Below are 12,438 nucleotides of genomic sequence, written 5' to 3' on the forward strand. Positions count from 1 at the left end.
ACTACCCAAACCTGATTCTACTAGGATATCTAAAAAAGTACAAAGATCTACTTCCCGAACCCAGAGGTTTGGGTTCTCCGAGATGTTCTTTAGTAGCATATAATATTTATGTAATTAATGCATATTTATTGAACATCTACTATGTTCCCAGCCATCTTCTAGTTACTGGAGGTAAATGGTGAATGAGAGGCAAGAGTCCCTGCCTTTGTAGGACTTACATTCTAGCATGTACATGTGGAGGGGTGAGGGGGGTGGAGGAGAAAAAGTAAACAAGGAAACACATAAAAGAAATGTGTGATTTATGGTCCGGCAGTAAAGGAGAAATGAAGAAAAATACAGTAGTGTAAAGGAATGGAAAATGATGGTGGTGAGGGGTCTGCCAGAGTTGGGGGTTGGAAAGGACAGTTTTGGGTGGCCTGGTGCAGGCAGGTCACTCCGAGGTGCTCGAAGGGGAGAGACCCAAAGGAGGTGGGCCGGGCAGAGATACCAGGTGGCACGGTGCACCTGGCTGGCGGAGCGGCAAATGCAGATGCCTGGGGCAGCGGTGGTGCCGGGAGCTGCAGGCAGGCCCGGAGGCGGCCCAGTGTACCGTGCGTGCTGGTGGCATCTGGAGTCACGAAGGTCTCGGGACGCCTGACCAGCAGTTAGTTGTACAGTGGAGTTGATGGCTGAGATGGGTGGAGGGTGAAGAGAAGTGGAGACCGCAATGGCAGACAGCTTTCGTGGGAAGTTTTACTGTGAGGGGAAGCAAGGAGGGATATGGGACGTGGTAAGGTTCTTTTGTTTTGTTTCATGTGGCCATAACAGCAGAAATGTGGATCGTCTTAGAAATGATCCACCCGCAAGGGAGCGGCTGCAGGAGCAGGAGGAGGGCGAGGTGATGGGCTGAAGTGCAGTCCTCAGAAGTGGGCTCGTGGAGCAGGTGGCCTAGAGAGGCTGGAGCCGGTGTGCTGGGCGGGGAGAGGGGTCAGCGAGGCTTAGGGACACAGATCCCAGAGCAGAGTCATCAGCTGAGAGTGCCTGTGGGCATGTGTGACCTGGGGGACAGAGCACGGAGACCACGCCCAGGCTTGAGAAGAAGATGTGTTGGGGAGAGTGAACATATTCAGCAACTGGAATCTGATCAAAGCTCTTGGGGATGGATGGACTGCTGATGGCGGGAATGAAGCGTTGTGTTGGAATAAGGAGGCCGGTATGTGCTGATGTGCATTTTTTTTAAGATGCTGAACTGCTCTTGTAACTGGAAGCAAATCGACAGAAGTGAAATGTGTTCCTTCTGACTACAAAATGTGTGCTAACCAATGACGTATGTATTTCTCTGGTGTCACATAGTTGGGTAGTGAATCCTTACATGCAGCTTTATTTAAAATTGAGTCACATTTAGAACTTTCTAAGTGGTTTACTATGGGCATGTTATATTTCTGGACTTTTCTATTAATACCATGTTCATGTAAGCAGGTGTCTAGGAAGCTGATTGAATTTTAGATCCTAATTTAATATTGAGAAAAAATTTGATCATCAGATAAGATGTGAATCCACAAAATTCTGTTTTTACTGAAAAATATCTTTAGGCCAGAGCCCCGTGAGCTTCCCTTCCCCTCTCCGTCTTCCACATGTTCTGCCTCCTCTGCCGCGATGGCTGTGGGGGCCGCCTCGGCTGTTGGTTTTGCATGAAATGTACCCAGACAGGGGTTTACAGAGCCCGGATGAAGTCCTGCCTCTTGCCTAAGCTGCAGGTACTCGGGCAAATTCACTCTGGGCCTTTGTGTTCTTATCTGTAGAATGGATGTGAAAACAGACCTACCTCTTAGAGCTGTGAGGACCACGTGACAGGTTGCAGGTGAGCTGTGTGGCAGAGTCGGGGTGGACAGTAAGGATGCAGTGGAAGTTATCTATTAGTATGTAAAAAGAGGCACCCAAAATTTTGAGTACGATTTTTAAAAAATAAAAAGGGGAATAAATATAATAGATAAAATGGGATTAAGATTAATAAAGAAATTAAAAAAAAAGATAATCCCCACTCCCTAAGATTATGAAAAAGGTCATGGAAGAGCCCCTTACCTTACACTATAATCTAAGGAAGGATTTTAGATGGTCAGGGATATGGACAGATTTACTTTCTAGGCAGATTCCTTCAGTCACGGGGTGGATGTGAGGGGTCAGAATTGGAGCTAGGGAGACCGCATGAGAGACTGATGCAGCAGATGGGGGAGTCCCAAGGACTAGCTGAATTAGTGGCGTTGGCATGGAAAAGAGGGTTTTTTAATCCCTTTGGATGGCTCTAAGGAAGAACCACAGAATGGGTGGCTTATAAGCAGCAGGAAGTTATTGCTCACAGTTCTGGAGGGTGGAAGTCTGAGATCAGGGGGCCAGCTTGGGTGGGCAGGGCCCTCTGCCGGGCTGCAGACTTCTCATTGCATCCTTACCTGGTGGAAGGGGGTCTCTGCGGGTCTCTTTATAAGGGCAGCAATCCCTCCCATTCATGAGTGTTCCACCCTTATGACCTAGTCACCCAAAGGCCCTACCTCCTAATGCCATCGCCTTTGAGGGGAGAATTCCAACATGTGCAATTTGGGGGGACACAGTCAGGCATTGAGACCATAGCAGATAGCAGAGGGGGTGAGTAAAGACCTATTTAGAAAGGACAGTTCATGAGGTGAGTCAGGGATTGGATGTGGACCTGAGGGAGAGGTTGGGGTCCAGGATGACTGTTAGGTCTCTGGCAGGGGTAATTAGGTGGAAGGTGGTGCCACCAAGATAAAGCATGTGCACCAGGCGTGGGAATGGAAGCAACGAGGCTTAGACTTGTGGAGCCCGAGATTCCTGTGGCATATTTCAACAGAGATGCCTGGGAGTCTTTTGACGTATGAATCTGAAGCTCTGGGACAAAGTGTGAACAGGAGGAGGCGATCTGGGAGGGGTGACTTACTGTAAGAAATCTGCTTATCGTAGGAAAGTGAAACTATGACAGAGGACGTGGTTATGCACAGACAGCAAGCTGAGTAGGGAAACTCAGTGGACTGAGGGACTCATGGGGGAGACTGAGCGGAGTTGACCAGCGGAGTGTAAGAAAAACTAGGAGAAGGTAGTATTAAGGGTCAAGTGAAGACAGAGTGAAAACTTGAGAACAAGACATGTATTAACAAGCAAATGAATAATAATAATAAATAATAACCTAACACTGTTAATCATCAAGTACTATTATATGTCTCTCAGATTTTTTTTCTTAGGATTGAATAGAGAGGGATTAGAAGGTAGATTGATATGTAGCTTCTGAAAAATATTCTAGATACTTTCAAGGGCTCTAGAATTTAATTATGAAGCTCTAATTTAACTTCAAAGCATAATCAATCAATGTTCCCTCTTGATGGAACTATTTTACCAGCCTTGTTCTACATGGTTATTTTTGTTGAGGTCATTTCTGGGAGCTCAGAAATGGGGTGTGGGAGGGAGGGAGGGATATTTTCTCAGGTAACTGCACAGTCATTTGAAGAGGGGGGAAAGCAGACTAGGAGGATATTTGCATGTTGCCTATATCATTATGTAGAATTAAGGGGGCTGTGAGAGGGGAAAAGGCAGACATAGTAAGGCTGATTTATGTCTTATTTCTCTATTTTGGAACCCCGGCTGCTCTTCAACCTCACAGTGTAAGTCAGCGTTTTGTGGAGTAAGATGTTTATTAGGTATTTCTCCATTTTAATAAGCATGTTTGGGTACATTGTATTCGGGACATGCTACATTTTTCAGAAAGTTCAAGCACTTTAGCTTACCATGCATTGTGACTTAGCAGAGATTTATAGTTTGAGCACATCTGTCGTTATTTGGCAGTGAAACCTTATTGAGGAACATTTGTGATTAAATACTTCCCTGCATGGGAAATGTTGATGTGATTCCTTTAGCACTTCATGGGACTCTAGGACTCCTCTTCCTCCCGACCTCCAAAAAAAAAAAAAAAAAGAAAAAAAAGAACTTTGGTCAGACCCCAGAGAGCTGCTGGAGCTGCTGGAGCAGAGCGGTTTATGCCACTGAATGTGGAGGTGGACTGCCTGGGTCTGAGCCTCACTCTGTCACCCATCGAGTCACTGGCCATGGGACCTCTCCTCTTTTCATGAAAGGGATAATGGTAATGCCCCCCTTAAAGAGTTGGCATGAGGGTAAATAAAATAATAATGTAGAGCCTTTGTAAAATGCCTGGCGCGCAGTGACCGCTCAGTGAATATTATAATTGTCACGATGATTATAATTATACTTGTTATAATCTCATTTGAAAATCCCTTGTCCAAAGGCCCACAATAAAACAAAAACTCTCCCGGTCTTACCTCCACCCTCAAACCTTGCACAGGGGGAACTAAAATGATAAGAATGTGTTTTACGTGTCAGAATGGCTGAAAGGGTGGATTAATGTAGTTTGCGGTTGAGGAATATAATTAAAGTATGTTTCACGGAACATAATGCTTTAGAAAATAAGTGCCTATAAAAGCAGGAGGGCCCGATTTGAGGATGACCAGGTTATGTGTCTAGCGGGCCTCTATTGTAGCGTGTTGCCTGTTGCTGTGAATAGTTGCTGGCTGCTATTGTGCCCGTTCGATGTGACTGCTGCTAATGGAACTTAATGAGTCTCCATTACTGCTGTTCAGACGTACTGTTTTTGAATTAGATGAAACAGGGCACTGGATGGAGAGGCTCTAATTAAACATATTTGGAAGGGAATATATATATATTTTGTGCTCTTTCCCTCATTAGCCTTGTTAATTCTAGTTTTGCAGGTTCCAGAGGGCCAGGAAGCGTTTATTAAGCCTCTATTGAGTTACAGAAGTTGAAGTCTATAGCAGACATAAGAGGGAGAAGGTTCTACCCACACAGACTGTAATAAAATGGAAAATACCACCCTCTTTAGTATTTGATACGGGAAAAGCTCCCAGAAAGAAGAAGTGGGAAATTTCTCCAGCAAGTGACTTGAGGGGCTCTCAAGAGAGGGAATGTCTAACACTCTTTGGCGACGTGCTTGCTACAGCTCCTCATGGTGTGATCACCGCTTCTCCCAGCTCCCCAATGAGACAGGAGATCATTTTTAATTTCCGCATCTGTCATATTAGCCATGAAACCGTTGGTTAGACTCCCTCTCTTGCTGCTTTTTACTTTATTCCTATTTCTCAAAGATTTTTATTATTGAGAAATTGTAAAGTTTGGTCCCTCTTCCAAATAAAAGAATAAAATGAGGGAAAAAAGAGAAAGAACAATGTCATAAGCCAGAGTCCACTGTGAAAATTTTGGTCTTTTTTCCATTTAGTCTTTTATATATTTTTAGTTAAAATTATACAGGTTTGTATTTTGTCCCCCCTTCCACATTATACATCAAAAACACTTCTTCAAATAATTAAAGACTCTTTGTAAACATACTTTTAACTTTTGTTTTCCTACTTACAAAGTTTTTTATACCATATTTAAAAATATGTAATTCAGAATGTAACAGATATCTACATCCCTACCCTTACCATCAGAAATAGCCAAAGGAAATTATTATCAACAATATAAATATGATTTTTTTAAGTCACAAAAGCTTATTTTTATTTGAGTCTCACAAAGCAGTTTGTACCATGGTTACTATTATAATTATTTTATTAAGCCATCGGAGTCCAGAAATGTTAAGTGACTTCCATGAGAACAGAAGCAATTTAGCAATATAGCCAAAATTTGCTTACAGATTTTCTTTTTTTTTTCATTTTATCCAATTTTTTAATGACTGAGTACATTGTTTCAGATATACTTTCCATAAAATTGGATAAAATGAAAAATATGATTTTAATGGCTTCATAATATTTTATCTTATATGTAAAGAGTATATGTGCACTTTAACATAGTGAAATTCTTTATGTGTGTTGCCTGATTGAATGCTCTGATGTTGCGTCCTTGTCCGCTCACCCCATGTGGTTGAATATTTTACCAGGTTTCCTTATCTTTTGTATTTTATCTTTTGTGAATTGTCTGTTCATGTCCTTTGGAGTCTTTGTAATTTTTTTCTCACAACAATTTGTAAAATCTTTTGATTTATTAAGGATACAATCACCTCATCATATTTGCTAGAGTAAGTTCCAGCTAATTTTTCTGTTCTAAAATTTTGTATTGTATTCTATGTGTATGAGTTTGTTTTTATGTAACCAAATCTGATATATTTGGTAATTTATTCTATTCATTATTAAGCTTAGACAACTGTGCTAGTTTTCTAAGGTTGCCATAACAGAGTACCAAAAACTGGGGTTCTTATAAAAACAGAAATTTATTGTCTCACAGTTCTGGAGGTTAGAAGTCCAAAATCAAGGTGTTGGCAGAGCCATCCTTTCTCTGATGGCTTTAGGGGAGAACACTTCCTTACCTCTTCTAGCTCCTACTATTTGTTCTAAGTCCCTGCTGTTCTGTGATTTTGTAGATGCATCATTCCAGGCATGGGGCAGTCTTCTCCCTGCGTCTCTTTAGGTCATCTTCCTTCTGTATCCAAATTTCACCTTTTTATAAGGACACTGCTCACGTTGACTTAGGGCCCACCCTAGTGACCTCGCCTTAACTTGATTACCTCTGTAAAGACCCCATTTTTCCAAATAAGGTCACATTCTGGGAGCACTGGGGGGTGAGGACTTCAGCATATCTCTTTAGGCAAACACAGAACGAAACCCATCCCCATACTGAGATATTTACAGAGATATATACAGGTAAACATTAACCAATATTCTCTTTCTTTATCTCTCTCTCGCAATGAAATCAATTGTTACATTTAATTTGACTCTACTTGCAATTTAGTTCTATACTTGTATAGAGAAGACTTTTTTTTTTTTTTTTTTTTTTTTTTTTTTTACATAAACCAGTGGCTGGACAGCATAATGTGGATTAAATTACTCAAAGTAATTTTTAAAAATTTGCCTAAGGTTTTCTCTGAATGTAGATCTCTTAAAGTATGTTTTGTTTGAAACTTGGAAAGCCTACTTGAACTGTAGATTTGGAATTAAAATTTTTTTTATTTTTATTTATTTATTTTCTTTAAAAATTAAAAAAATATTTTATTGATTATGCTATTACAGTTGTCCCATTCCCCCCCCCACTCCCCTCTGCCCTGCACACCCCCTCCTACCCACATTCCCCCTCTTTAGTTCATGTCCGTGGGTCATACATATAAGTTCTTTGGCTTCTACATTTCCTATACTCTTCTTAACCTCCCTCAGTCTATTTTCTACCTACCATTTATGCTACTTATTCTCTGTACATTTCCCCCTTCTCTCCCCCCTCCCACTCCCATGCTGATAACCTCCATGTGATCTCCCTTTCTGTGATTCTCTTCCTGTTCTAGTTGTTTGCTTTGTTTTTGTTTTAGGTGTGGTTGTTAATAACTGTGAGTTTGCTGTCATTTTACTGTTCATATTTTTTATCTTCTTTTTCTTAGATAAATCCCTTTAACATTTCATATAATAAGGGCTGGGTGATGATGAACTCCTTTAACTTGACCTTATCTGAGAAGCACTTTATCTTCTCAGCACAGTGTGTCTACCTACGCCTCCATCTTGGCCAGAAGTCCTAGAATTTTTTTAAAGATCTATACAATCTTTTTTTTAATTGCGTATTTGATTATTGATGCTGTTCCTATCATTCTGGCTTTTTCCTCAGGATCTCCTTTCCTTACCAAAACGATAGTTGGATATCTCTAATTGCCAATAGGAGATATCCAAGTGTTATATAAGTTAATGAATATATTAGTTAATACAAATGGGCTGATTGGTGACATGATTCGAGGGGTAACTAACAGGAAGCTGGAAATATGGCTCTGAAATATTTGAAATAATGGCTAATGTAGATTTGTAGTTTTTCTGCATTGGGGTTATAGTGGAAGTTGTAGCACGGGGTGAGATCACCTGGAATAAAGGTGTATATTGGAGACAGAAGGTGGCAGAAGACACACCTAACTTGGGGAACCAACTTAGGTTGAGGAGCCACCTAAGGATGGAAGGACAGGAAAAGAATAAGGCAAATTCCCATCGGCTTAATGTGTTTATTGGTTTTCTCCCTCCCTTCACTATTAGGGTTACGGAGATGTACTTCCAACTGAAAGAAATGAATGAAAAAGTGTCTTTTATAAAGGACTCCCTACTGTCTTTGGACAGCCAGGTGGGACACCTGCAAGACCTCTCTGCCCTAACAGTGGATGCCCTAAATGTCCTTTCTGCTGTTGACACCATGCAAGAGGATGAAGCTCTCCAGGCCAACAGAAAGCTTTCTACTTGCAGAAAACTTCCCCACAGCTGGAGCAATGTCATCTGTGCAGATGTTCTAGGCAGCCTGGAGGTGTCTGGGGAGAAGAAATTCCAGTATTATAGTGTGCCTCCTTCTTTGCTGCGGAGCCTGGCCAGAGGCTGGCATCCCCCGAGAGTGCAGAGGGGGTCACTTGTTGAGATGACAGGCAGTCAGAGAGAGACTTCAAATGTAAGAAATGACCAGGAAGAACAAGAAATAGAAAATAGTATAGTTGCTACTTGCCTTGGCAGGCAAGCACACCCACAGTATGGCCAGTTTCTTCTGGTCCCTTCTTATCTAAAGCAAGTTCCTTTTTCTGCAGAAATTGACTTGCCTCTGTCTAGACTGTCTGTGGAAGCAGGTACAGGTGTGCGGGCAACTGAACCGGTCACCCAGAATGGAGTCCCTGCTCATCTGACTTGGCAGACCCCAGCCATCCCAGCCCAGGGCTCAGTGGATAAACACAAGGAACAGCATGAGCCGATTGTTCAAATACCAGCCAGACAAGAGAGGGGAGAGCAAATTTTAAACACTTTGTTTTGTACACCTGTACCCATAAAAGTGTCTTCCCTACCTTGCCAAGCTGAGAGCATGCATGTTGGAGGTGGATATGTGAACTGGGCATTTTCAGAAGGTGATGAAACAGGTGTGTTTAGCGCCAAGAAAAAATGGCAAACCTGCTTGGCCTCCACTTGTAACAGTAAGTCCAAGGAGAGTGGACAGAGGCAGATCTGGGGCAGATCCCTCTCGGATAACTCAACAGCTCTGGCCCAGAGTAGTGATGGCTCAGAGGTGGGACCAGGGCTCCAGCCAAGCACATCCTTTTGGATCAATCCTCTCCACAGAGACAGGCCCTTCATTAGGAGTCAGAGTTTGAAATTCCACAAGGAGGAAAAATTGAAGATCTGTAAGATTAAAGGTAAGAAGTAAACACTTAAAAAAAAAACGGTATTCTTTGCATTGCTACTATTTTTTAAAAGTCTGTGACTTTTGACTGTATTCTCATTCTCCTCATTCTTTCATCCTTTCAGTAAAACAAAATAGTTCCCCCTGCCATCTTCAACTTTCTCATGTAACCCATCTCCCTTACAGACTTTTCAAGATCTTCAGAGGTAGGGCAGTCAGCATGGACCAAAGCAAAAATGCTAACCAAGGACAGGAGATCGTCGAGGAGAAAGAAGAAAACACAAGGACTGCAGGTGCCAGTAGGTGTCTTTTGTTTTTGGCAATCGAGGTAGTAGCAAATCTTATCTTGTGTTCTCTTTATTCTAAAGAGTCACATCCACAAAATAATGTTGTGAAGATATAAATATAATGGTGGATATGACACCATTCATTTCTCAGCTCACGTGTTAAAGGCCATTTGTCTTCTTTTCATTTTTTGGCTATTCCAGACAAAGCTGTGGTGAATGTTTGTGCACAAACCTTCATGGGGGTATAAGTTTCAGTTTCCCTCTGGTAAATATTTAGGATTGGAATGTCAGAGTCGTGTTGTAAGCAGCTGTTTAATTTTAGAAGAAACTTCCAAACCGCTTTCTGAAGTGGTTGTATCATTTCACTTCCCCACCAGTCTGCCTAGTAGCTGCTGAGCAGCGCAACGACCTGCATCCTGGCCAGTCCTTAGTGAGCTCAGGCCTCTCAGCTTCAGCCGCGTCAGCGGGTGTGCAGTGGGGTCTAGTAGTGTCCTGATTGGCATTCATAGTCACTAGTGCTGCTGGGTATCTTTTCATGTGCTTATTTTATTTGCCACCCATGTATTTTTTTGGTGACATGTTCAAATCTTTTGTCCAGTAAAAAAATTGGGTTGTTATTAAGTTGAAAGATTTTTTTTTACTATATTTTACACATAAGCCCTTTGTTGGATATATGTTTTGAAAATATTTTCTCTCGGTGGCTTGCCTTTACTTTCATAAATGTCCTTTGAAGCATGTAAACTATTATTTTGATGAAGTCAGATGTTCAATTTTTCTTTTATAGTTTATGCTTTTTATGTCATATTTAAGAAATTTTTCCAAACCCAAGATCCCTAATTTTCTTTTATTTTCCTCTTGGAGTTTTATAGTTTTTGCTCTTAGATTTAGATCTAGCACCCATTTTGAATTAATTTTTGTACATGGTGATAGATAACGTTTGAGGTTCTTTCCTTCCTTAAATACAGATAACAAATTTTTCTACTTTTTTCTTTTTTGGTAAAAAGGTGATCCATCTTTTTCCTATTGAGTTATGTCAATCTATGGTTGTTGGCACCAATCTGAGGCCAACAGGAATTCCCAGTTTGGGGTGCAGTGAAGAAGAAAACATTATTCAGTGCAAACACCTGAGTTATGAAGCAGCATGGCTATGAAACAGCATGACTGTAGGGCGGCTCTGGGGCGAGGCCCCTTTCCAGCTAGACAGCTCTGCTCTGCTCCTCCTGCTCCGGTCGGGTTCGGGCCACTCGGCTCCTGTGCTGGTCTGCTCTGCTTTGCTCTGGCAAGACATCTTGTGTATTTCAGCTTCAGCAGGGGAAGTGCAGTCTTCAGTCTTCAGTGAAATGGGAAAGTGTGTTCTCTGAGCCAGAGGGGAGCTGACTTATTTAGATAGAAGTCCCTGCCCCTGGTCCCTGATAGGTCTGTCCTCACACAAATGAGAACTCTAAATTCTCACAGTTTCATTGGTCTGAAAAGCACTATTTTGACTAGTAAGAATAAAGCTGGTCTGATTAGTGGGTGAAGATGCTGATGAAGGCTATAGCTGTGCAGATCTAATTGGGTGGGAAAGCTTCAGTCCTATTGGTTGAAATACAATTCCAGGAACTCTTATAACGGCTGGCTCAGATCATAGGAACACAGTGCAGGAAGGAAGTTCAGTGCAGGAGGTAGGTTGCTTAATGCAGGCTTCTCCCTGAAGTATGATTTGCATGAGAGGCCCCTGTGTAGAAATGGCAGAGAGGCAATTTTTAAAATTTGAGCCAAGTTAGCCACCAGAAATGATTTATAGTAGGCATCTTCTTTCTCAGAGTCCACAGTTATAATAGGAAATTATTGCACATTTTTGGAAATTAATTGACCCAAAATTAATTGACCATATAGATCCACAATATATGTGAATCTATTTCTGGGCTCCATTCTTTTTTTTTTTTTTCATCTATTTTTCCCAATGTCACACTAGCTCAAATACCATAACATTATTTTATAATAAGTTGAAATCCTGCATTGTAGGTCTGCCAATTTTCTTCTTCTTTTTTTTCTTTTTAAAGATTTTATTTATTTATTTTTAGAGAGAGGGGAAGGGAAGGAGAAAGAGAGGGATAGGAACATCAATGTGTGGTTGCCTCTTGTGCACCCCCAAATGGGGACCTGGCCTGCAAGCCCTGACTGGGAATCAAACCAGCGACCATTTGGTTTGCAGCCTGTGCTCAATCCACTGAGCTACGCCAGCCAGGGCTACATATATTTTTTCATATAATAATCTCGATGCCTTTTTTAGTATTATTACTTTTGTTTTTTTTTATTTTTCAGTTACAGTTTGCATTCAATATTGTTTTGTATTAGTTTCAGGTGTAGTGTAGTGGTTAGACAATCATATACTTTATAATGTGTTCCTCCCAAGATTTTCAGTACCCACCTGGCACCACACATAGATATTAGAATATTATTGACACTATTCCTTATGCTGTACTTTCCACCCCTGTGATCTTGATGCATATTTATTTATTTAGAAAGGAAGGGAGGGAAAAACAGGGGGAGGAAAACATCAATGTGAGAGAGAAACATCGATTGGTTGCCTCACATATGCATGCGCCCCACCCGAGACCAAACCCGCAAGCTCTTTTTAGAATGAGTGGTTGAAGCAGAGATAAATATTGAAAAAGTGATGTGAAATCACCTTTTGGGAAAGAGATTCAGCTTGATAAAGAAGGCTCTTTTAGAGAAAATGCCATAAGTTGCTGGAATCCCATTAAATATAAAGTAAAGTAGATTTATTCTTTTTTGAAATAGGCAAAAATGGCCAGATTTCAACTAGGAAATGCAACTGAGTTGAAGTACTAATAACTCGCATTTACTTGTTGCTTTGTGGTTTATCAATTTACCCCATTTCTTCTCTGTCCCTGGGAAGTACATAGGGCACTATTATTGTTGGCTGTCTATTATTTTAATGATAAAGGGAATGGGGCTCATA

At 41.3% G+C, this 12,438-nt stretch overlaps 1 protein-coding gene across 4 annotated transcripts in view; it reads left to right on the forward strand.

Moving 5' to 3' along the window:
• Positions 1 to 12,438, forward strand: part of TRPM6 (transient receptor potential cation channel subfamily M member 6) — a 149,602-nt gene that overhangs the window by 106,774 nt on the left and 30,390 nt on the right. For all 4 annotated transcript variants that reach the window (XR_006654807.2, XM_045191439.2, XM_045191442.2 and 1 more), the window contains 2 exons: positions 8,067 to 9,196; positions 9,370 to 9,482. Coding sequence is in view for 3 of the 4 variants with exons in the window: in XM_045191439.2 (XP_045047374.2) it covers positions 8,067 to 9,196; positions 9,370 to 9,482 (1,243 nt within the window). In the remaining variant the exon portion in view is untranslated. The remainder of the gene's footprint in view (positions 1 to 8,066; positions 9,197 to 9,369; positions 9,483 to 12,438) is intronic.

This window comes from Desmodus rotundus, chromosome 1 (assembly GCF_022682495.2).
Source record: "Desmodus rotundus isolate HL8 chromosome 1, HLdesRot8A.1, whole genome shotgun sequence".
In the NCBI taxonomy this organism is placed as follows: domain Eukaryota; kingdom Metazoa; phylum Chordata; class Mammalia; order Chiroptera; family Phyllostomidae; genus Desmodus; species Desmodus rotundus.